This window comes from Cyprinus carpio, chromosome A5 (genome assembly GCF_018340385.1).
Source record: "Cyprinus carpio isolate SPL01 chromosome A5, ASM1834038v1, whole genome shotgun sequence".
NCBI lineage: Eukaryota > Metazoa > Chordata > Actinopteri > Cypriniformes > Cyprinidae > Cyprinus > Cyprinus carpio.
This window is the reverse complement of record NC_056576.1, coordinates 25,202,180-25,226,550: the sequence shown is the minus strand read 5'-3', so window position 1 is coordinate 25,226,550 and position 24,371 is coordinate 25,202,180. Positions and strand designations below refer to the sequence as shown.

Sequence of the window (24,371 nt, the reverse complement as noted above, 5' to 3'; positions counted from 1 at the left end):
AAATGTCTTTACTGTCAAAATTTATTGTGTTCTTGTTGAAAAGAAATGCATTCATTTATTTCAAAAAACAAACTCACCCCAAACTTTTGAACATTATTGAATGTAACTTTTCTCATTGAAGACATTTTGAGAGACAATACATGCCTTGATATGTCATGTCATCTGACAATCAACTGTTGGCATTAATATTTTACCAGGGACTTGTGTTGATTTTCACCCAAAACCTTCTGTAACACTTGAATTGTGTGGTGGGGTCCAAATGAACAGCAGATTTCTTTAAAGGGGTCATATGATGCTGCTAAAAAGAACATTATTTTGTGTATTTGGTGTAATGCAATGTGTTTTTGCATATTAAGGCTCAAAAAACACATTATTTTCCATATAATGTATTGTTTCTCCTCTATGCACCGCCTTCTGAAATGCTTAGATTTTTACAAAGCTCATCGTTCTGAAAAAGCAAGGTGTGCTCTGATTGGCCAGCTATCCAGTGCATTGTGATTGGCCGAATGCCTCAAACGTGTGACGGAAATCTTACGCCCCTAACATATGCCGTCTCCACATAGACTATTATGTCTATGGTCTCCCAGGCCAGCAGCACGAGACTCTCATTGGGGACATAATTACTGATTATAATGACTTTTACTTTCTTTTTACGCGTTGCATTGCGTATCTCTTTTGGAAGGCCAAACAAGTAGTTTCGCTTTCACGATGAAACACACAGAGACTCCACAACATGGCAGCGGCGGCAACAGAGAGAATAAAAGTTACGCCTTCTATGCTTTCTTTGTGTGAACATTTGGGGCGCGTTATGCAAATCTTCCCACATAGTGACATAGATGTGGGGAAGAAAGAACCGTTTTAGGGGGGTGTGGTCTTAACTTTTATAAAGAATATCTCTTTAGTTTTTGAGACTTTAGTCTTTGCAACTTTACAGATCTTCTTTATGAACCAAGAGCTTGTAACACTCCAAAGAGAAAGGAAAAAATTAAATTGCATCATATGACCCCTTTAACCTCTGATTCTGAGGCATCTGTTGACAAACAGACAAAGCCACCCTTCACCCATGACACCTGGACCCTGACAGGGCTTGTTGCTACTCAGTCGAGCCTGGCATCTCGCTTCAGGACCTGGCTTTAGGACCCCTAACTGTTGGCCATGGCGTGCCCACTGAGAAGTGAGACAGCGAGACCTGACAGCTCTGAGGCCGGACCCAGGGACGTGCTGTCACAGCCGCACAATGGAGCTCCGCTGGTGTAGCTCAGACATCAATAACACCCAGCTTCCTGCTGGAGGATTAGAAGGACCACGACTACAAAGAGGCATCTGACAAGAAAGCCTGTGTTAAATTGGGCATTAAATTTAACATTCAGTCACAGAGTCATAAGTATTCAACTCAAGATCATGAAAAACAGACATTAGTGTTGGGAAACAAAAGTTGAGTGAATTTTTCTAGGTGCTTAGAATAGGAAAATGCACCCGATACTAAACATTACAGAACTTGGGGTGCTTCTTAGTCCATAGAAATCCCATTATAACCCTCACAAAAGATCTGCATGGTCCTAATGAAGCAAAAATGGAGGAATGCAGCATTCCCCAAAGGTTCTTGTTTATTCTAAGACAGATTACAAAATTAATTTGGCCTATTGCCCGTATCACAGAAGGCTAATTAATCCAGGATTCAAGACAGACATATACTTGGATCCAGTATTCATTGACGATGGGGATTGTAATCAGCTTGAAGCTTTCAAGAAGCAAAGACTGGAATCTCTTCAAAAGGCTCTCCAATGCATACTGGTCACACTGAGTACAGAAACTGTGCCTCATTAAAAAAGAGACAGCAGGTGGGTAAAAGATGCAAAACCTCTTAACCCAAAGAAGAAAAACTCCCTAAAATTCAACAGTATTACCACACTTAAGGTTTCATCTGTGGTCACGCTGGTCAACCTTATGTGCTGTCACTGGCCACTTGCAGGAGAGTCCTGTTTTAGTTTCTTTCGAGTCCTACTCCGCAACCACAGTAGAATAACACCACAGAGCCCTGGCACAACGCTGCTGCAACACTCCTCATGTCCAGTGTACTGCTACAGTCATCACTGATCAGGGACTGTGCATGCGTTTTACTTTATACACTACCAATCAAAAGTTTTAGATCGGTAAGATTTTTTATTTTTTTTTTATTCAAAAAAAGTCTCTTATGCTTACCAAGACTGCATTTATTTGATACAAAATACTAGCAAAATTTATAAAAATATATTTTAATATATATTCCTGTGTTGGCCAAGCAGAATTTTCAGCAGTTTTCAGTGTCACGTGATACTTCAGAAATCATTCTAATATGCTGATTTGCTGCTGCTGAAAGCAGTTGTGTACTTTTTTTTTTCTTTCCAGAAAAAAATAAAAAATAAAATATAATCTTACTGACACCAGACTTTTGAATGGTACTGTTAGGGTTAGGTATAATAAACTCAATCCGAGCAGCTCAGTCCTAAGCCATCTTCAAGAATAGGCTAAAAACTCATCTCTTCCATCTTTATTTGACCCACTAACTATAGCACTCTTTATTCTAATTCTATTCTTTAAAAAATAGACTTGCACTCTATTCATTCATTCATTCATTCAAAAAAAAAAAACACTAGCTTCTCTAATTTTTTTGTATTCTATCTGTTTGTTTTCTCTTTATTTATTATACAATTAACAAAAGCAAAAAAGGCCTCTAACACTAGCTTGCTCTATTCTTTTTCAATTCTGTTTTCTTTTTATTTGTTATATAATAATAATTGAAAAAAAACCTTGCTACGTGTACTACTTTCGATTTATCAAAGGATTCTGAAAATAAATGTTTCTTGAGAAGCAAATCAGCCTATTAGAATGATTTCTGAAGGATCATGTGACACAAAAGACTGATGAAAAAATAAAATTCAGCCTTTTAAAATGACAATTAAAACATTAAATAGGTAACAGTTATACATTTTTATATTTCACAATATTACGTTTTTTAACTGAATTTTTGTTGAAGTAAATTTAGATTTCTTTTAAAAACATAAAACCCCCACTTACAAACCCCAAAGTTTTGACCTACTGTGTGTTTTAATATATACATTTAAAAGTTAATATATTTTATTCGAACCTGGTTATTTCATTAAATTGATCAAAATCTAATCTAGAAAATAATTAACATACCTGTGGAACTTTTCCAGGATATGTGGTTTGGTGAATTATTATTGCTGAATGCTTCATATCTTAGTAGCATCACCTCAAGACATAAAACAATTTGTCATGTGGCATGACATCAAAAACTAAACTCTTGAGAGGTAAAACAGTGCTCCCTTGAAACTTTGTTTGACTAGAATTTTATTTTTCTTTTATTACAGCAGCTCAGCTCATTTGGACTGTCACATTTGCTGATATGTTGTCGTCCTTGAAGTGTTATGTGTACAGAAGGAGGGAGAGGGTATCATTTTTCCCTGGGGTGAACAGTGTTTGGAACAGTGTTTGTGTTTTCTCTTTTTTTCCTCAAATGTTCAAACCGCCCTTCATCGACACCCACACAGCTTTAAATGTCATTAATGGACTATGAGCTAAAACACTTTACTGTAAAACACCCACATACTGTGCCTGTAACGGGCTGAATCCTGAGGTCGCCAAAGCAGTGACCTAAGGTCCTGGTTATTGCCACTGAATTGAGTGAGTTATTTTTATTATTATTATTTTATTTTTTTATTTTTTTCAGCACAAGAGTCGTATTGATGGTGTGAAGGGGTGTCATGTCACTATAACTGAAGTTGAAGGCACTGCTGAATGCACGCAGATTCTCATGGAAATGCAACTCACCACTGGGCTTTGACAGGCTTTGACATGCATATAGGCAAAATTCCTCCCATTAACCTCCCTAGCATGAAAAATACATGCTCAATATTGTTTGGTTGTGACATTAAAACAGCAATAACCTGCTGAGACTGACTGTTTACACTTTTTTTTTTTTTTGATTGATGCATAAGAAAATAATCATATTATGAAATTATTATTATTATGAAAAAAAAACTATTTTTTTTAATCAAATACTGCATGTATTAAAGCATAATATATATTCCTATCTTTTCACTATACTCATATGAATATTACAATAATAAAACAACATTATAAACATTATTTTATCTTGCATTCATTTATTTACAGTTAGTTGGTTATTTAGTTAAATGATGATTAAAAAGGGTTGTCCTCTTTAAGATATACCAGGACTTAAAACATGTTTGATCTTAAAGATTATATATACTGTACATACAGATAGATAGATAGATAGATAGATAGATAGATAGATAGATAGATAGATAGATAGATAGATAGATAGATAGATAGATAGACTAATGCACTAAGTACTTTTTGTGATGAAGTTTGCTAGCTTTGGGCAATGTCTGTAATGCAGCGAAGGTTTCATTCATAGTTTCTTTGTCTCCACTTCACACATTATTAGAGGCAACTTCCGCCATCTCTGAGGGCTTCATAATTCAAGGTTGTTTTAATAAGTTGTACTGCTTCCAGATCCCACACACTGTAAAAAGAACATACAAATCATTTTAAGATGATGATGCATCTTGTGAAAAGGCGAGAACAGAGCAAGCTACCTTTAAGGTAAATAATCGTGTGTGGCAGTGACAGCGTGTGAGTGTGTGTGTATATGTGTACCTACTCAACCATATGTTGGGGACAAATTTATTCCCAAAACTTTTGGGCCAAAAGTGAGCAAAACCTGACAAAATCGCTATAAACCTCCATTTGGGGATGTCCTCATTTGTACAACTGGTATAAAAATAAAATAAAAATGGCAAAAAAAAAAAAATGATATAAATACTGTTCAGTTTCTTGCACAGACCGATTGTTTTGTGTCTTTACACATCAATTCATCGTCACGAGCCACAGGGTTTAATTTGGTTTTGTTTGTGTATTTTTTTTTTTTTAGTTTTATTGTATGTTTTAGCCGTAATTCCCATCCACATAGACTGCAACGGTTTATGTTAAAAATCTCAGTTTGTGTTCCACTGAAGAAACAAAGTCACCTACATCTTGGATGCCCTGGGGGTAAGCAGATAAACATCAAATATTCATATTTGGGCGAACTATCCCTTTAACTTTAATTAATACATTAACTAACAATGAGCAATACATTTGTTCCTGTATTTATTAATCTTTGTTAATATTAGTTGAAAAATGCAACATTATTGTTAGTTCATGAAAGCTCAGGTCCATTAAATAATAGTAACAGATACAACTTTTGATTTGAATAATGTATTAGTAAATATAGAAATTAACATCAAACTAAATTTAATATATATAAATTCAAGTATTTGTCATTGTTAGTTCATGTTATCTAATGTAGTTAACTAAAGTTAAAAAGTGGAACCTTATTGTAAAGTGTTACCAGTTGAGTTTAACTTACATAGAAAGGGTTTTGTTCACACTAACATCATGTTAACATCCATTTTGTTTGTGTCTTGTTATTTTATTAATTTATTTTAATGGTTATAAATTGGCCCATTGTAGGGGCTTCACTGTAACCCAGATTTGCTTTAAATGGACAGTGAAAAAATTTGTTGTCATTAAAATTTTGCCACATGTGCTGTAAATTGATCTAAACTTTTTATTCAAACTGTAATATTCCCACAAAATGTCCAAATAAAGATGCAAAATTATAGCAGCTATAACTAAAACGTATGCAGTAGCTTAACATGCTATTTTTGTACTCTTGCCTCTTTTACAAGACTAACAATCGGCTCAAAGCATCCCAAATTTTTCTTTAGTGGAAAGGTAGTGACTTCTGTTTGGTTATTGGCTTAGATTTTTTTACAGTTTATTTTTTTTCCAAAAGAACGTGAGAGAAAAAGAAAAGGCCATAATGGGCTTGAAACTGAAGCAGGCCCGAAAAGCCTTTATGGAAGTGCCAAATATGAATCATTGTGGTCCAGATGCCAGACGGGCCTCTCTTGTGTTGCTAAGAGAGCCCGTCCCCGTCAAGGAGCAGCCAGAGGAGTGGCGAGCGGGGGGCTAAGTGCCTCAGATGGCTGTACAGTTTCAGTTGTGTTAGATATGACTGGATGCTCCTATTCCTGTAAAGGCTACCTGGGTGGTCCGAGGTGGGGGGGCTGGATTGTAATACTGCCACCTATTAGCTCCAGTGGGCTGTGATTTATGCAGCTGTCAGCTTGAACTTCATCAGGCTTGCAGGCCCTGGTGAGTTGTGGGCACCCAAATCGGGACCCAAACCTCCCAGCTCTCTCTTAAGGAGCTAAAGTAAACGTTCAGGGAGGGAGAAAAAGCAGAGCGAGAGTAGGAAGAAAAAATGAGAAGAAAATACTCAGCGCATACTTCTGTCTTGCCCAGTCTCCCTTCTAAAACATGTCCCCTTTTGAATGTTTGGCCTGTTGAGAGGCACAGAGAGAGGGTTGAAAAAAGATGTTTGAAATCAAGCGTAATAATTGTGTTTAGACTCCAAGAAACTTTATGTGTATGCTTGTTGACATTATACCCATAGAGAGCTTGCACTTTCAGAACCTTTTTTGTTTTCTGCATGTAGACCATGATGTAGAAAGAAGCAAAAATAAAGTAAAAACTCATTTCAGTTCCATTAAAATAATTTCATTTTAGCTGTTTTTTCTTTACATGAAAGTTGTAATATGAAAGGAAAATGAATGTGTAAAATTTAAAATAAATAAATAATGCTGTTGTTTAGCTGTATGTAGACCATGATGTAAAAAGTAAAAATAAAAATAAAGTAAAATTGCAGAAAATTTTCTATTAATTGTTTATTCTTGACAGTGGGCTCAGTTAACATAAAAAGTCTAAACTAAAAGAAAATGAATGTACAAAATTAAAAATTCTGAAATAAAATTACGAAATCAAATGCTGTTCTTCAGCTGTAACCAATCAGAAAAGGACAGCACTGGTTGGATCGGCTAGCCAAGAAAGGCAGTCTTTGAATAGAAACCAGGTATCATGACGTGAGCTCTGGCGCCACTTATAATCCTTACAGTCAATCAATTATCCTGATCTGGATTCCTGGCTATATGTTCTGCTGGGGCATCTGTTATTAATAATTTAAGACTTTGGTGGTAGAAAGTACTTTCTTTGTTTAAAGGGGTCATATGATGCTGCTAAAAAGAACATTATTTTGTCTATTTGGTGCAATGAAATGTGTTTATGCGGTTTAAAAAAAAAAAAAAAAAAAAAAACATTATTTTCCACATACTGTTCATACTGTACATTACTGTTTCTCCTCTATGCCCCGCCTTCTGAAACGCGTTGATTTTTACAAGGCTCATCTCTCTGAAAAGCGAGGTGTGCTGTGATTGGCCAGCTATCCAGCGCGTTGTGATTGGCTAAATGCCTCAAGCATGTGACGGAAATATTACGCCTCTTAACATTTTGTGATGCCTTGTCCGAGACATAAACATAAAACCCATTATAAGCATGATATAAACATGATTTTTAGTCATGTCTTTTGGAAAGCCAAACAAAGTAGTTTTGCTTTCTCAACAAAACAGCATCACACACCGCGGCTTTGAGTGAGCAGAGGTGGGTGGCTTGAGAATGGTGCGGCTGGAGGATTCTATGAAGGAGCGTACCTTGGTCTTGCAGCAACCACATGTGATGACCCCGGGCTGAACTCCACTTCGTCCAAGGTGAAAGCCGATTCGGTGATTCACACTGCGAATTTGATGTATTTCCTCAGCGACCAGCACGGATCAGCTCCAGGCATGACAAAGCGGATATCGTCCTCTTTTGGAAGGCCAAACAAAGTAGTTTCGCTTTCACAGTGAAACACACAGCATCTATACGACATGGCGGCGGCAACAACAATACTGCAGCGAGAATAAAAGGTACGCCTTCTTTCTTTGCGTGAACATCTGGGCGGTGTTATGCAAATCTTCCCACATACTGACGTAAAGATGTGGTGGCGTGTTAGAATGAGCTGTTTCAGGGGGGCGTGAAAGAGTGTTAACTTTTATAAAGAATATCTCTTTGGATTTGAGACTTTAGTCTTTGCAACTTTACAGATCTTCTTTATTCACCAAGAGCTTGTAACACTCCAAAGAGAAAGGAAAATTTGAAATCGCATCATATGACCCCTTTAACTAAGAGTAATAGTAAAACAAACCAAAGACTATTCCATAGCCATTATGCTCTGTTTATGTTCCACTTTGCAAACACACTAAATTCAACAAGAAATCTGAATTTATTATACTTTTTCTTGCAGTCTTGTATCCTTTTAGCAATCACAGCTCATGCTCATTTTTCAGTATATCATTTATTATTCAGTTAACAAAAATGTTAAGCAGCACAACTGTTTTCAACATTGATGACAATAATAGTGTTTTTTTTTTTGTTTTTTTTTTTGAGCACCAAATCAGTATATTATTTGATTTCTTAAGGATCATGTGACACTGAAGACTGGAGTAATGGAAAATTCAGCTTTGCCTTCACAGGAATACATTTTAAAATATATTAAAATAGAATATATATATATATATATATATATATATATATATATATATATATATATATATATATATATATATATATATATATTTTTTTTTTTTTTTTTTTTTTTTTTTTGGTGTTGTATTTAAAATAATGCAGGTAGGCGTATGGCACTTCTTTTGTCTTACATAACCAATATTTTTGTACGGTAAAAAAAGGGTTTTAGAAACTAAATAGCAATAGCTCAGTTTTTAATCTCATATAATACTCATATAATCTGAAATCAGTATTACAGATTTATCTGTCAAGAAACTCTTTAAACAGGATAGTTCACACAAAAATGAAAATTCTGTCATCATTTACTCAGCCTTGTTGCAAACATATGTGAATTTCTTTCTTCCACTGAACACAAAAAAGACATTAGTAAGAATGTGGGTAACCGAACGGTTTTTGGTCATCACCGATGTTCATAGTGTGTATGTATGTATGTATTTAATTGCAATTTTTTCCACACACAATGGAAGTCAATGGGGCAAGCAACTGTTTGGTTACCCACATTTTTACAAATATCTTCCTTTATGTTCAACAACTTGAGGGTAAGTAAATGATGTCAATATTTGTTTTTGAGTGAACTATCCCTTTAAAAGGCAGCACAGGCCTCAAACATTTTGTCAGTCCAAACACTTTACACTGACAGATGAGTTAACTGACTGAGAAATGACTGTAATTTGTGTGAATGAGCAAATTAGAGTCTGAAGAGAAAGTTCCAGCCAGCCATAAGCAATGATGTATGCATAAATGTAAATTTCTGCTTTTAGACAAGCACTTTCTGCATACATTATGGAGAAATACCAGTATACTAAATTCTGTTTTTTTTTTTTTTTTTTTTTTTTTTTGGCATAGTGGCCCTTTAACAGTCAGCAAGTGAGTGTCAACAGAAGAAGCATTTCACATCCCTCCTCTCTTATTTTACATGTGGGAAAATGTGCAACACAAAACTCTTGTGTCGCTCAATGCTGCTTTAATCATCAATCAAAATAATGGCCTGATCTCACCACAGCTTAATATAAAACATCAGCAACACTGCGAAAAACACGTCTCTCTTCTCTATTCATTATGAGGAAGGTGTTAGCATGGGGTACTTGCTAATTGCCACCAGATGGTCATTATGTGGCATGTCGTGTGGAGGAGGTTGTGGAGGCTTGTTACTGAGCACCTGGAGTATTTTCTGATTGGAGGTTTTCTTGACAAATGATTTATTCATGTCATGTCATTGGTCAGACCTCTGTAGTCACAAGGCACAAATTAAGGATGTAGTTTGGAAAATGCCCAGGTCATTGGCCACAAAAATTGGGCTCATTTATACAATGGGTCTTTAACAGTGTAAGAGGTCAGGCCATTCATTTGGTTTGCCTTTTAGTAATTCACAGTGTACTGTAAGTTAATGTAACTTGTTTTGGTAAAGCTAACTTCAGTATATATCTAGAATATATATATGCTGTTTCCTTAAAAATATATCAGAAAACATGAATTAAATAAGCTACACAGAAAACATATATTGCTCTTTTTTGTTTTTGTCTGTATATATCCAATTTAACATTCTCTTTTAATTCTTCAGTCAGAAGCTTTGTGAGGACAAGTCTCTTGCAATTATATATGCCCAATTTGTGATGTGGTGAGCCTGAGTGCAAATATTTGGTTTCACTGTGTTTTATCTGGGGATAAACCCATATTATGTACTTCAAAGTTGCAAAACTCTTGCACATGTGCGAAATGTGTGATGCTCCACTCTTCAGCCAAGCTGCCTGTGTAAAGTGGTTTGCTTAATTTACATCGGGTCATGTGCAGAGGTCATACTTGTGATTTTGCAGAAAGGCTTTGTTTGAGGTCACCAACAAACTTTCCAGATGTGCCGGAATGTCATCAAACTTGCATAAGCAGAACCATGTAATTTTGTGACATTACAATATTAAAGAAGGCAGTTTGGGGACTTCATGGGGAACTCACCATAATTTGGGGTTTTATTCACATTCATATTTGTTGATGCGGAGAAATGTGAAATAAAAATAAAATAAAATAAAATAAACAATATTTTAACAATTAAAAAAAGTTTTTAAAAAGTTTATTCCTGTGTTGGAAAAAACTGAATACAGCAAGAATACTCCAGTCATCAGCATCACATGATCCTTCAGAAATCATTGTAATATGCTGATTTGCTGCTCAAGAAACATTTATTATTATTATCAATGTTGTATTTTTTTTTTTTTCAGGATTCAATGAATAAAAAATTCAAAAGATCCACATATATACACACACACGGACACAAACATCATGCATTAAAAAAAATTGATTTACAGCTAGCTGTGCATTATGCCTTTCATATATCATGTAGTTCAAATAATGATTGATGCACATTTAGCTGTGTGAGCGTTATTTAAATGCATTATTTTTACTCCTCTTAAAGTTCCTCTCATAGCTTCTCTCCAGAGGTTAGCTGATGAGCCATGTTGCTGGAGACTCTTGATCCAGAACAGTGAGCTCAGGCAGCCCTCATTGTCCTCATACACTGACTTCTGTATGTAGGAGAAGCTCAGTTTGTTTAGCTCAATGGAGCATTCTAACCCCATATGGCCAGGTGCCCGATGAAACATATGGTGAGAATTTACCCCAGGCAGGAGATGGAGGATTCATGAAGTGCTCATCGGCCCTCTGCTATATATCACTTAGAACCAGGGGTTAATTGAAGAGAAGATTAAAATTCAGTCTGTCTGGTTTTTTTACTTCATCGGTTTCTTCTTTCCTTGTGGCGTTTGTAATCTTGCTTAGTAACACCACCGTGTGGATGTCAGAGTAATAGCAACAAGTGACGTATTTCCTGCACACAAACGGCTATAAAAAATATACTGAAATTGTGAGGATCTTACAATTTAATTACTGCATAAAAATACATAAGAATAGACTCCACTGGTTCGTTAAAATTTTTACTTATTTTAAAGTAAAGTCAAATCTTTTAAAAAATGTTAGGCTAATTGTGGAAACAGGGTGGAATGCACATACATTTTTGGAAATAACATTTGTGTTGGACTATGGATAGAAATCATATAAAGTAAACAGTATTGAAACAGACATCTAAAAATTCAACTTTACTGTTTTCCAAATATCATGGTCCAATTTATTTATTACACATGTGAGCAAAAGAAAACATGTACTGTTTGTTATTGTATTGTGAATGAGGTAGAGATGTTATCATCCCTGCGAGCATGATAAAAGTAAGGCGTACTGAGTTTTTGAAAGACCTTCACTTGGCAACATTTCAAAAGCATTAGCATGTATGTGGAAAAAAGCATGACATTTTAAAAACAAAAACAACCTGGTTTCTTGTTTTCCAGTGATTTCATAGATCATACAACAATAAAAGAGCATGCAAACAGCATTAGCATTATATTCCAACTTTGTACAGCAATGAAGCATCCATTTGTGCTTAACTGAGGAAACATTTCATGAGCTGAGGTCAAAAAAACTTAATGCCGTCACATTCCCTGGTGTATTGTATGATCTAAACCTGACATCCACTAATAAATCATTAATAAGATAAGAATACCCAGGTGAGATCATGAAAAAGATTAAGGGAAACGTGTCATCATCTTGGCATTTGATGATTATCCACATTGTGATGAGACACTGCTTCTCTGATGGACAGAGTTTTTCACCTCTATTGTTGAGGTTATGGGATCATTCAGTGCAAATCTTATGGAAGCCATAGCCTGGAAGAGCTGGGCCTGAAATTCAGTCTCTGGCTTTGCTTTCTCCCGTAATTGCTTCTCCTTTGGAGTGAGTTCATTTCCTTCAGGTATCTAAATAAGTAAAATACATTAATTATTATTATTATTAAATTTACATATATGTATGCTGCAGATGATTTAATTCAAAGTAGGCAGATGAAAATTATACAGTAGAACTTGTACTATACTATTATACCATCGCATGGCATAAGATGCACATTTACATTTACATTTAATCATTTAGCAGACGCTTTTATTGAAAAGCGACTTACAGATGATAACAGTAGAAACAATCAGATCAACGAGAGAACAGACGGTATACAAGTGCTATGACAAGTCTCAGTTAGTCTAATACAGAACACGTAAAGGGTTTTTTTTTTTTTTTTTGTTTGTTTTGAATATGATAGACAAGAAAAGAAAAGGTAAGTACTAGTATTAGTTGGTTAAGTGCAGGCAAAAAAGATGAGTCTTTAGATGTTTAATAAAAATCAGTAAGAATTCATATCTATAATTAATACCACCATCATTACTCAAAACATTAAAATTCCCATAAAAAAAAATAGAAAAACATGCGTGTTTATTATTAATATTATTATTATTATTGAAAATTTTGATTTTCGCATACAAAAAAAGAGATAAAGAAATTACGAAGAAGAAAAATATTCTTACTTCAGCAGACACTCTTTGCAGCCATATTTTCTCCTCGTCTGTGAACTCCATCGCAGAACTGAAACCAGTAAATAATTTCTCAATTAATTATAGCAAACTATTATTATTGAGAGAAGTTCTTGAAAGAAGTTAGACATTAGACATTGCTTTAAAGGTGAACTTTAATGTATGTTTTGACGCCTGTCTCAGCCTGTCGGGTTTATGAGCCTCCGTCTTAATCATATAACTACAGTGGCCCAAAAATACTTTAAACGCTAAAAATACCACTTCATGTCTGCATCAGACAGAAAAACACGATATCAAATGCCATTTTCAAAGAAAAAACGCATAAGTACATTTTTCAAGCAACCAAGGTTACTGCGCATAACTGAAAGCGAAATTAAACAGTATAGCCAACTATCTTGTTTTTCTTTCAAATAGAGGCTAGTTAAGCATATTGCTTCCTTACTTTATATAGGTCGGCTTATATAATGTCCAGTATTAATATCCTGTCATAAGGCGTCTCTTTCAATAGTTATTTCATGGCAGCAGTGTTTCCCACACATATATACCGTACAAAATACTTTTGACTTACCTTATCAGGGAAATCATCCTAAATCGAATTCTTTTTTTTTTCTTCCTTTAAAAGCAGCGCCGAACTGCGTTTAAAGTGTAGTTAAAGAGCATTCTGTTCAACAGAACTTTTTATGAGTGAACAATAAAAAACAGAAGTCTATTTGCGAGTAAACATCCTGCAGACAAAACCTCAGCTGTCTTTTTTTTTTTTTAAACCTCAGCTGTCGCCCGACTGCAGAAGGATACGATGGGAAAATAAAATAGATACTTTCACTATAGCAGGTAAAAATAACTAGCTATAATATGTCCCAAAATATTAAAACACTGAAGTCTTCATCTCGTTTACTACTGGCTCGTCTATCCGGTTAGACGAACGATCTGAAATCAGACAATTTCTCATAAATCACCTGAACATCGCAAGTGAAAGTGAAAGCACTGGTGCGCTTGACGTAAACAGCTACGTCTGCTCCTGCAGTGTGTTCTTCTCTGCACTGTTCATGATGATTACAAATATTCCAACAATAACAGCTTCGACCTCTATTTGAAGACGTTATAGCAAAAGTGAGACATAAAAGAGTGGAAAGATATACCGTTTTATTTCATCTCAACCACATCAGACAAGTTACCAGACATTATTGTCATTAACCCATACACATGTATTGATAGAAAAGTCCCTTTCCTATAACATAGAATAATGACTGACAAATGAACACCCCAGGATATTTTTACAGAGTTTTTTTTAAAGCAATGTACTGACAATTTATCAGATCTACAGACTTTCAGACAGTTGAATGATTAGTTATAAAATATTGTCACTGATTTAAAAACGGAGCCCCTCAAGCACAGAGATCTAGCTGAGAAGGTATGGATCATCTGTGCAGAATAGCAGCACGCTGCTCCCCAGCGGTATTTGAGCATATGGCATATGAAGGAAGAGCTGGCAGGAGGTTTAGGGAGTTCAGAATTCCTCCTCTGCGTTCCGGGATCTTGAGGCTTTCAGCTCCTTGAGTCGCTTCATGCAGTCCGCCAGACTCCTCTCTCCGTGCACCTTGTTGTCCCGAGTCCTAACGTTCACTGTGTCACTGCTTTTCTCCTTCTCACCCACCACTGTTATACATCAATCGTAAAAGTTAGGATCACTGTGAATTCATTACAACTACAATGTCTGTGTAAACTAAACATATATGCTGCTGACATTGTAAATTAAAATATAGGGGAAATAAATTCACATGCCATTTTAATACAAGCTACTGAGAAGCTGTCATGGTTTGCTTGTGTCGTTTAGGGTTTTATGAAACAAGGCAATTTTGTTACAAAGAAGCATGCAGTTTTCTTTGAATGCGCGAGACCATTCATTAGCCACCATATGCAAATAACTAGAAAAATTAAGTTCGTTAAATGACTAAACTACTTGCACTACAACACACACTCACTAAAAAAAACACACAAATAATTAGCAGTAGTAAACAGGAACAAACCATGATTTTTACACCTTTTTCTTATTTAAAGGTAGGGTAGGTGATTTCAGAGAGGCTAGCAAATAGCAAGATCCCACCCTCCCTGCGAATCACTCTCCAAAGCCACGCCTCCCCAAAACACGTGAACACGCACAGTCAGACCAGAGGCTTACTAACCAGCAACACAATGAGAGACGGTGTTGGTGGAGGGTTGAAAGCAACACTGTCAGACTACCTCACGTCTCATTCACCAGTGAGAAAACATTACAGTACAAAGCGCATAATATTAGAACAATTACACCTTCCATTGCCGCTCGGTCTGCTATAGCGTAATGGAACGCGCTGATGACGTATCATGTCTGTGCAAATACGGTGCGCAGAGGTATGTAAATACATACATTGACAGGAAGGTAGGACAGCCTATCGTAGCCCTCGGGTAAAGTGATAAGATTGGATGGACATTTTATGCTCCTACACCTTCCACAGATGATATATAATACACATAAATACATTTAGACCACTTAACTTAGTGATTGCGATCGAGATGTAAAGAGACTTTCAACCAGCATAACAACAATGTAGCTCAATCACCTACCCTGCCTTTAAACATTATGCAGGATCACTCACCTAAAATAAAATTGTACTGAGCTAACTGTGCATTCCTGATCTTCTTGTTCAGGGTGCAGCCTGGGTCCAGATCCACATCAGTCATCAGCCCTCCCCTGTGGAACTCCTGTTGTACCTGAGATTGACAAGGGATTGTTTTTGATAACAATGACCTGGCCGTTTATGCTGGGATTAGAGCTAACAGCTACTAGTATGTGATAAATTGCGAGCAGAACATACTCTCTGGGCATATTCATCACAAGTGGGTCCAACAGGAACCACCATCACCTGACGTGGGGACAGCCACAGTGGCCTGTGGGAAACAAAAGCAGGAGAATTTGGTATGCGCACATATGGTCTGTGACTAAACATGAGTCTCCTCCTCAGCCGTACCACTTTCCCCCATAGTTTTCAGTCAGGATGGCAATCATTCGTTCCACTGAGCCCAGGATGGCTCTATGGATGATCACGGGCCTCTTCTTGTCATCACCATCATGGCTGAAGAGAGACAATGTTTGGGTTATGAAGTCAACAACTTGCACTCTTGAAGATTTTGAAATTAAATTCAGGAGGGGTGTAGTAATCAAATATAACCACAAAATGTCATTGTTGTACAGGGAACAGAAACGAGTGCTCTGGATGTCCTCGGTCTACATTTCCTTTATTGTTATATACAAACAAAGATTTAATGTCATCTTGAGTAAACATACCTGACAAATGTGAGATTGAAGCGAATAGGCAACTGGAAGTCCAGCTGAATGGTGGCACATTGGTGATACCTGCCGATGGCATCCTTTATCTGAATATCAATCTGAATCACATAAACAGAAAAATTAGTATAAGTCTTTTCTTAAGCGTTCATATTTGATATTATGCTTGCTTTATCTGTTTGTACCTTTGGTCCGTAGAAAGCTCCATCACCAGGATTCAGAACCCATTTCTCTCCGAAATCATTCAAGCTGTTCTCCAGTTGCTAAAACAATTAAAAATGGCTTAATGAAGTCAAATGTGACAGTAAAAGACATTTATAACTTTACAAATTATTTCTATTTCAAATAAATGCTGTTCTTTTGAACTTTCTATTGATCAAAAAAAAAAAAAGTATCACCTTTTCCACAAAAATACTAAGCGGAACAACTGTTTTCTGATTTCTGAAGGATCATGTGACACTAAATTCTACCTTCTCAGCCTGGTCCCACACTTCAGGTTCTCCTAGGAACTTCTCTGGCCTTGTGGAAAGGTTCAATTTGAAGGTGAAGCCAAACACATCATACACTGTACGCAGGAAGTTCAGGCAACCCTTTATCTCAGATTCAATCTGTTAGATAGGAAAATAGGTAAGGAGGTAAGATGAGGAAAAAAAAGACCTCTTGATTGCAATTCAAACAAACAAATCATTAATAGACTCATGAACCAAACATAGCTCTTTAACACACTGAAAAATGCTGGGCTCCCACACAGTTTCCATGGCTTTTCCAGTTGTTTGTGATTACTAAATCAGGATTATTAAAACAATACTACAGAGATCACTAATAAAGAGCATAACCCAACAAATTCAATTCAAATTAGAAATCCCACTACTTTTTTACTTTTTTAGATTTTATCAGTTTCAATGACTTCTCCAAGTATGGGAACTCTGAAGAAGGTATAAAAATGTATCATGTATTCCAAAGTAACATGCCTGGTCCATAGAGCAGAAGATGTGTGCATCATCTTGTTGGAAACGTCTGACTCTGGTCAGACCAGTAAGAGCTCCAGACAACTCGTTACGGTGCAAGACCCCAAAGTCAGCCAGACGCAGGGGCAGTTCCCTCCAAGAGCGCGGCCGGTGGTCAAACATCAGACTGACATATAAAGAAAAAATGCTAGATGAAGAAAATTCTGCCCAAAAATTATTTTCCTCGCTTAACTTTCTGCATTTGGGGATACTGTCAATGCCTGTCATGATTATCAAACACTTCAAAACATCTGTTGCTTAGGGAATAATATAGAAATATTTTGTACCAGTGTCCAGGACAGTTCATGGGCTTAAGAGCAAAGATCTCCTTCTCCACCTCAAAGGAGAACATGTTTTCACTGTAGTGCTGCCAGTGTCCTGAGGTTTGCCACAGTTTGCTGTTGTAGATGTTCGGTGTGACCACTTCCTGGAATCCCCTCTTTCTGTATTCACTCTACACAATAAAATATAGCACAGAACAACAAAAACGGTCTGTGAACATACATAAATATTCAAGTGGTTGGCTCACAATCATTAACGGGGTCCATGAAGTGGACCAACCTATCCATTACATGGTCTACCGAACCATGACATCCATAAAATGCAATTTAGCATATGCTAATAGACCTCTGCAAACTGGTCCACGTCACACCCTTGTTTTGTCTGCTATTGTAATTTTTTTAAATGATGATATTGGCCCTGTAGTAACAGAATGAACTACGAATTCGAAATGGGGGAAACTCACCCTAATAAACTCGATCAGAGTATTATAGATGTAGGCTCCTTTAGGCAGAAAGAAACAGCTACCGGGGCTCAGGTCATGGAAGAAAAACAAGTCTTGTTCCTGGAAAGACAGCAAAGAGAGAGAGAAAGAGAGTGTGTAAAACAACAACATCAAACATGAGAGAAACAATAATTATACAGGTCAGGAATCTAATCAAGAATACAGGAGGATACAAAGGAAAAGAACGAAAAGTTAAAACGAGCAAGAGAGACAAAAAAATAGAACAAATGGCAGATTATGCTCTTGCTTTTGTTGTGACAAAATGTTCCCTGTGCACCCATCAGCATGCCCATGAACAGATGGCACATTAAGGAGACAGACATCTGCCTTCTTTATGGGCAGTCCCCGTTCTCTCCACCTATCAGACCTGTCGGCAGTCACTACAGATTCGAGAGGGGGGCAGCTTGCTGCCTGAGTCATTAGCACACCAAGGTGTCCACATGTCCTCCATTGTGAGCACTGAGCAGTTTGTCCCCCAAATGTTCAGTGGAAAATGGCTTTTTTGGAGTAATTTGTACACTGCTGACTTCTTATAATCATTTACTTCCAGTAGTGCAGATGCGCATACGTGTTCAAATAAATGCTGTTCTTTATATTCATAAACAAATCCTTCCCAAATGTCTACAAAAAGCAGCACAACAGTTTTCAACATTGATGATAATAATAATAAAATTTTCTTGAGCACAAAATCAGCATATTAGAATAATTACTGGAAGATCATGTGACAATGGAGACTGGACTAAAGGATGCTGAAAATTCAGCTTTGCATCCCAGGAATAGATGACCATTTAAAATATATTATAATAGAAAACATTCATGCAGTTAACAGTGTGCTTGGTGAGCACAAGAGACTGCTTTAAAAAAAAAAAAATGGACTTTTGAACGGTAGAGTATGAAAGACTTTTTATTAAGATTTTATTGTATGTGTGAGTCAAAAACATTGTGCACCATTAGCATATTTATGTTTATATGATGTGCTGCCACATGCATGTTTCATGTGTATTTTTGGCCTATATCTGTTAACAGTACCTGGGTTTATGGTGAAATGGTTTATTGTAAAAATCCATTAAATATTCAGATGAGTGGTGGGTTTCGATCATGTATGCATGTACACCTTCAAACATTTACACATACCCTTCCAAGTTTGCGATGATCCCTGTTCTTGGCTTCTTCCTGGAATTTCTCCCATTCTTTCAGCATCTTGGGATCAGGGAAAGAGATGCCATAGAGCCTTTGGAGGCTCTCCATGTCAGCTTTGCCCTCCCAGTATGTAGAAGAATTCTGTGATGAACATCATATGCATCATTTGAGATTACACATCATGCTGTAGGAATAATACGTCTAATGTACAGGTTAGGGTAATAGGACATAGAGGACTATGGAAGCGAGTTTTAATTGAAAGTAAGTTTAAGTTGTTGAAAGGTTCTGCAAGGATACTGGGGAAAATTTAAGAAAAGGGCTGAATTGTGCACCTTGTGGATCTTCAAGGCCTTGATCTTTCCTGTATGTCTTACATGAGGTCCTCTGCACAGATCGATCAAAGGTCCACACCTACAGAACCAGCAGCAAAATGTGTAAATAAACTAAGGTATAAATATACTGTATATATATATATATATATATATATATATATATATATATATATATATATATATATATATATATATATATATATATACATACATATACACACACACACACACACATACACACACACACACACACACACACATACATATATACACACATATATATATATAACTCAAAAGTTTGAGGTTGGTAAGATTTTTCCCTTTGGCTCACCAAAACTGTATTAATCTGTCCAAAAATACAGTAAAAACTGTAATTGTGAAATATTAAGATTTAAAATAAATGTTTTCTATTTGAACTTATTCCTGTAATGGCAAAACTTTCAGCATGAATACTCCAGTCTTAAGTATCCTTCAGAAATCATTCTGCTGAATATGCTTATTTAATGCTGGAGAAACATTTCTTATCATCAATGTTGAAAACATTTGAGCTTTGTTTCTTTCAGTTATGCTTTGATTCAGGATTCTTTGATCAACAGAAAATTCAAAAGAACAGCATTTCACTTGTAACAATGTAAAAGTCTTTTCACTTTCAACCAATTTAATGTGGCCTTGCTGAATAGAAGTGTTATTTTTTTCAAACCACAAACTTTTGAATGGCAGTGTAAATAGACTTTTCAAAGGTATGAAATAAATAAATGAATAATACAAAACATACACTTCAAATTGTATGTTTTGCAACCAAACTCGTACCTGTAAACTGTAGTTGTTGGGGTGTTAACCTTTTCATTTAGGATCCTGCACTTGAACTTGTTGTACTAGAAGAAAAACATTAGCAGATTTCACTAGACTGAACTTCAAGCCACTCGAGTGTTAAGGGTTTATTCACAGCATGAGCACATACCTTGAACATCTCCAACAGAGTCTCCTTCTTTACCTCCAGCCTCTCAAAGGGTTGCTTCTCTTTGATGATCTTCTTACACAAGTTCTCCAAACAGGGGAAATCATTACTCGATACACCTCTGAGAACCAGCAAGAAAGGAAGGGAGAGGGTAGAGAAAGCCAAGCACACAGAGGTGCACAGGTTTCGTTAAAAAAAACATAAGCTCTTCTTAAATAAAAACTACAGTGCAAAGAATTACCAAATATCTCAGAGATGTCACCAATTAAAGAAACTTTAGTTTACCAGAAGTCATCTTCTATGACTATTTTGGACCAGACAGAGCCACACTAACAAACAAGACAGGGCTTGACAGTGCTATTATCATAAAGAATAACATTTGAACAGACTGGCTTTCAACAAGTAAACTACTGCATTTATTATGTTCCTTCCTGCTTATCTACAGCCACTGCACTGATTCTGGTTAAACAAAAGGTCATGTAATTGCAAAAAGGAATGAAAAAACTCCTGAACAAAAAGACTAAATGTTTTATCTCTTGTCGAGCTACTTAGCATAATTTATCATCACAGATGAATTAATGTCTTTTTCAAGATTTGACTGACTGTTCTAAACAATAGATTGTAAATGGACACAACAGCGACTTGCACTAGCATGGATGATTTGTGAGAAGCATGTCATAATTCAACACCTGTAGTCTGCTCTGGAATACTACAGTTCTGTTCATGAACACCCCAAATCATTCTAATAAAAAAACAAACAAAAAAAACAACAGAGAATATGTTTGACTTACTCATTTTCAAGAAACATATCATAGTAAAAGCCATTCTCAATGGGTGGCCCGTAACAAAGGCATCCTCCATAAACTCGCTCCATGGCTTCTCCCATTATGTGGGCACTGGAGTGCCAATAAACCTTAAGAGAAAAAGGTTTTTAAAAATATGCAAATATGCACTTTTTAAATCATCTATGCAATAAAATAATTCATGATATAAACATTTCTTTATGCTTATAAATGCACTACTTTGGTGACCTTTCATTTGAGGTGGGGTCACTGCTATTGTGGACTAGAATTCATTAAAATGAATAAAGCAAATGCAAACTTGAAGAAAACTCTAAACTTACTGCTTGTGCCTCTTCGTCGTCGAATTTGAGAAGCACTAGACTGCAGTTTTCCTCTAAGGGCCTGTCCAGATCCCATACCTCATTGTTCACTTTAGAGATCACAGTATTATCAGCAAGGCCTTGGCTGTTAAGTAAAACACATTATAAAACACATTATATAGTATTCCTGTGGCTCAGTGGTAGAGCATTGCATTAGCAGCACAAAAGGTTGTGGGTTTGATTCCCAGGGAACACATGTTAGGTAAAATGTGTTAGCCTGAATGCACTGTAAGTCGCTTTGGATAAAAGTGTCTGCTAAATGCATAAATGTATAATGTCATACTGTACATTGTGATTACAAGTTATTGCTTGAGTTGGATGCATAATGCAATCAAGCACTTCACCATTTTTTTTGTGCGTTGCAATGAAATAGAGAGGTTTAAGTTTAAGGTTGACTTGTATATAACAATTCACACATCACACAAAAAAAATGTTATCTAGTCTAGCGTTCTAATAAACCTGACAGTTTACACTATTAATATATTTGGCTGCGAAGAATTCCTTATATTCCTCTATTGTAAGTTGCTTTGGATAATAAGGTCTGCTAAATGCACAAATGTAAATGTTGACAACTGTATCCAATGTCCCACCCCACATTCACGCCACTAGCTGAGTCAATATGTAAATATGAACATATGCCAGATCATTCAAATAAACAGAGCAATGTTTTGAGTGCATGAAGCCTCAATGTTTATAACTTGCAATATTTAAGTATTAAAATTGCATACAGGACCTTGAAGGCAAGTTTACAAATCTTTCACAAGTGTCATTGGTCCAAGCAGCTTGGCAGCATCAGAATTGGAAATGCTTGTCTATTTAGTTTAATCACTAACCTGATGCCACAGGCAACCTGGTACGGTGTGGTCTTCCAGGACTCCCCATCGACTACTGTTCCATCGGGCAGCGTGATCTTGATGGGCTTGCTGTCTTTTGCTGCTTTCTCAGCCAGCAGTGCATCATGTTCTGCCTTTAGCTTGTTATAAATGGACAGGCGTTCCTCGATGTACTGTGGTTGAGGACTCAACTATAGAGCAGAAAGAGACAAAACTCCTATTATTATCACATTACCACTGTCCATTGTTTAAAGGGTCCTACACAAGTATACATATCATGAATAATAAACCATTGCACAATTTAGTATTACAGGACATATACTGCCTTTGCAATTATGAATCAAACCAAGCCCATACTCCTCTGGCAAGGAGTATATATTTAAATCAATGCACATTTGCCAAATATTTTCTAGTTACATAATGTGCACAATACTAGCCACACGCTTAATAATGCACTTATTAGATCGTGTAGAGAATGGCATCTTTGAAGTCCATTGTGGAATATGCAAGAGTTGCAATACTCTACAACACAACACCAGAGTAATACAAGCACCAACCTCAGCCCTGCCACCTGCATCTCCACCAGCATTCTTGTTTTTTTTCTTTCCTCCATCTTTGACGTTCTGAAAGAAAGGGTGCCACGTCCATTGCTTATTACTTTCAACTGTCAATTAACTTAGTTGTTCATGTCAACAAATAGAATAGTTCAAACATGTCACTCCACCCACTGTAAAGTGATACAGAAACAAAACCTGACTGCAAAGCTATACATATACATAAACGAGATATACTTGTTCTAAAGGTCACAAAAAAACATGAAAATAAGGAATTCAGCATTTTGACAGCTACATGCCGTGACTGTCTCAAAGGACTTCACTAGCCATCTTAGTCAGCTAACTGCATGCACATCTGATACCTTCTTCTCGTCCATTTTCAGATCCTTCATTTGTTCGGTCACGCTCACATCCGCCATAATTAGACGAAAATATCACAAGCAAGCGCAAGTAACACGACCTAACAATTTACAGATTTGTACAGTCTTTATTCAGGACACCGGCACACACGTTTCCCGGATATTTCAGGGAATCCAATGCTAAAGCTGATGCAACAATATGATGTTTTTCGGATGTTATCCGTGATTGGCGCTTTACTGTGATTGACGTGAGTACAAACCAATCAGCAGGCAGGACAGTTTATTTCTGGCGCAGTAAGATGATGCACCGCGAACGACATCCTATAAAAGGTACTGTATTTACTTTTACTGTATATACGTCTGTAATGTTATTGCTAATTATATATATTGCTAACTTAATGTGCAATTTTAGTCAGAGTAGTAATAACAAGACGAAGCTTTCTTCAGCAAAAAATGTTACAGTGGGCTTTCCTCTCAAATGTAAAATAAAGGGGTTCAATTCGAGAAGCTGTATAAGAGCAATGCATTCTAGTGGCACCTAGTGGGCAGAAATGAGAAGCACAACAATTAATACTAACATAATATGACACTGTGGTATACAAACAGCACCTTAGAGGCTACTTGCACAAAATGCATTTGTTTACATCAAGTATTTATAGCAAATCTGCTGGCCTGGGTACGACACATTATTTATCTCTAACTACTACTTCTACATTTAACTTAGTGTATTATTTCATAAGCAAGGCTCTTGAACTGAAAACCCTTGTGGACTGGAAAGTGTATATTTTATCAAATTGGGAGAAGAGGTGTTTGTGGACTTGAAGAGGTGTCATTAGAAAAGCAAATGGTTTTGTTTAGGATCAGGATTTACTAGAACATTTAATTATTTTTTATTCACTTTGCAAAGTTAAGTGTGCCGTAGCTTGAACTCTTCAAAAATTTTGGGACTTGTTCTACTTTTTACAAGGGTATTGAAGCTGTTACAGATATT

The 24,371-nt window shown here is 36.4% G+C and overlaps 1 protein-coding gene across 2 annotated transcripts; it reads right to left on the bottom strand.

The window, feature by feature from the left end:
* Positions 1 to 11,600: 11,600 nt before the first annotated feature.
* Positions 11,601 to 23,586, bottom strand: LOC109065635 (threonine--tRNA ligase 1, cytoplasmic). Of its 2 annotated transcripts, XM_042757333.1 has the most exons (22): positions 23,384 to 23,586; positions 23,025 to 23,090; positions 22,468 to 22,658; positions 21,596 to 21,719; positions 21,264 to 21,385; positions 20,476 to 20,593; positions 20,325 to 20,389; positions 19,515 to 19,593; positions 19,177 to 19,323; positions 18,004 to 18,102; positions 17,546 to 17,712; positions 17,223 to 17,385; positions 16,722 to 16,859; positions 16,437 to 16,514; positions 16,252 to 16,352; positions 15,935 to 16,039; positions 15,782 to 15,854; positions 15,563 to 15,677; positions 13,725 to 14,585; positions 13,498 to 13,561; positions 12,924 to 12,981; positions 11,601 to 12,326 (listed from the first exon to the last, which is right to left on the bottom strand). In XM_042757333.1, exons 1-19 carry the CDS (start codon positions 23,438 to 23,440, stop codon positions 14,437 to 14,439), a joined length of 2,157 nt encoding a protein of 718 aa, XP_042613267.1. In that variant the 5' UTR covers positions 23,441 to 23,586; the 3' UTR covers positions 11,601 to 12,326; positions 12,924 to 12,981; positions 13,498 to 13,561; positions 13,725 to 14,436. The 2 variants fall into 2 exon arrangements, with proteins under 2 accessions (XP_042613267.1, XP_042613266.1); XM_042757332.1 differs by having other exon boundaries at positions 13,498 to 14,585.
* Positions 23,587 to 24,371: the final 785 nt, after the last annotated feature.

Coding starts and splice junctions, on each gene's coding strand:
- LOC109065635 (XM_042757332.1), bottom strand. CDS start 23,440: ATGGCGGATGTGAGCGTGACCGAACAAATGAAGGATCTGAAAATGGAC. Junction 16,515..16,721: donor TGTGGGACCAGGCTGAGAAG/GTAGAATTTAGT, acceptor TAATTGTTTTAG/CAACTGGAGAACAGCTTGAA. Junction 15,678..15,781: donor GTGATGAATATGCCCAGAGA/GTATGTTCTGCT, acceptor TGTCAATCTCAG/GTACAACAGGAGTTCCACAG.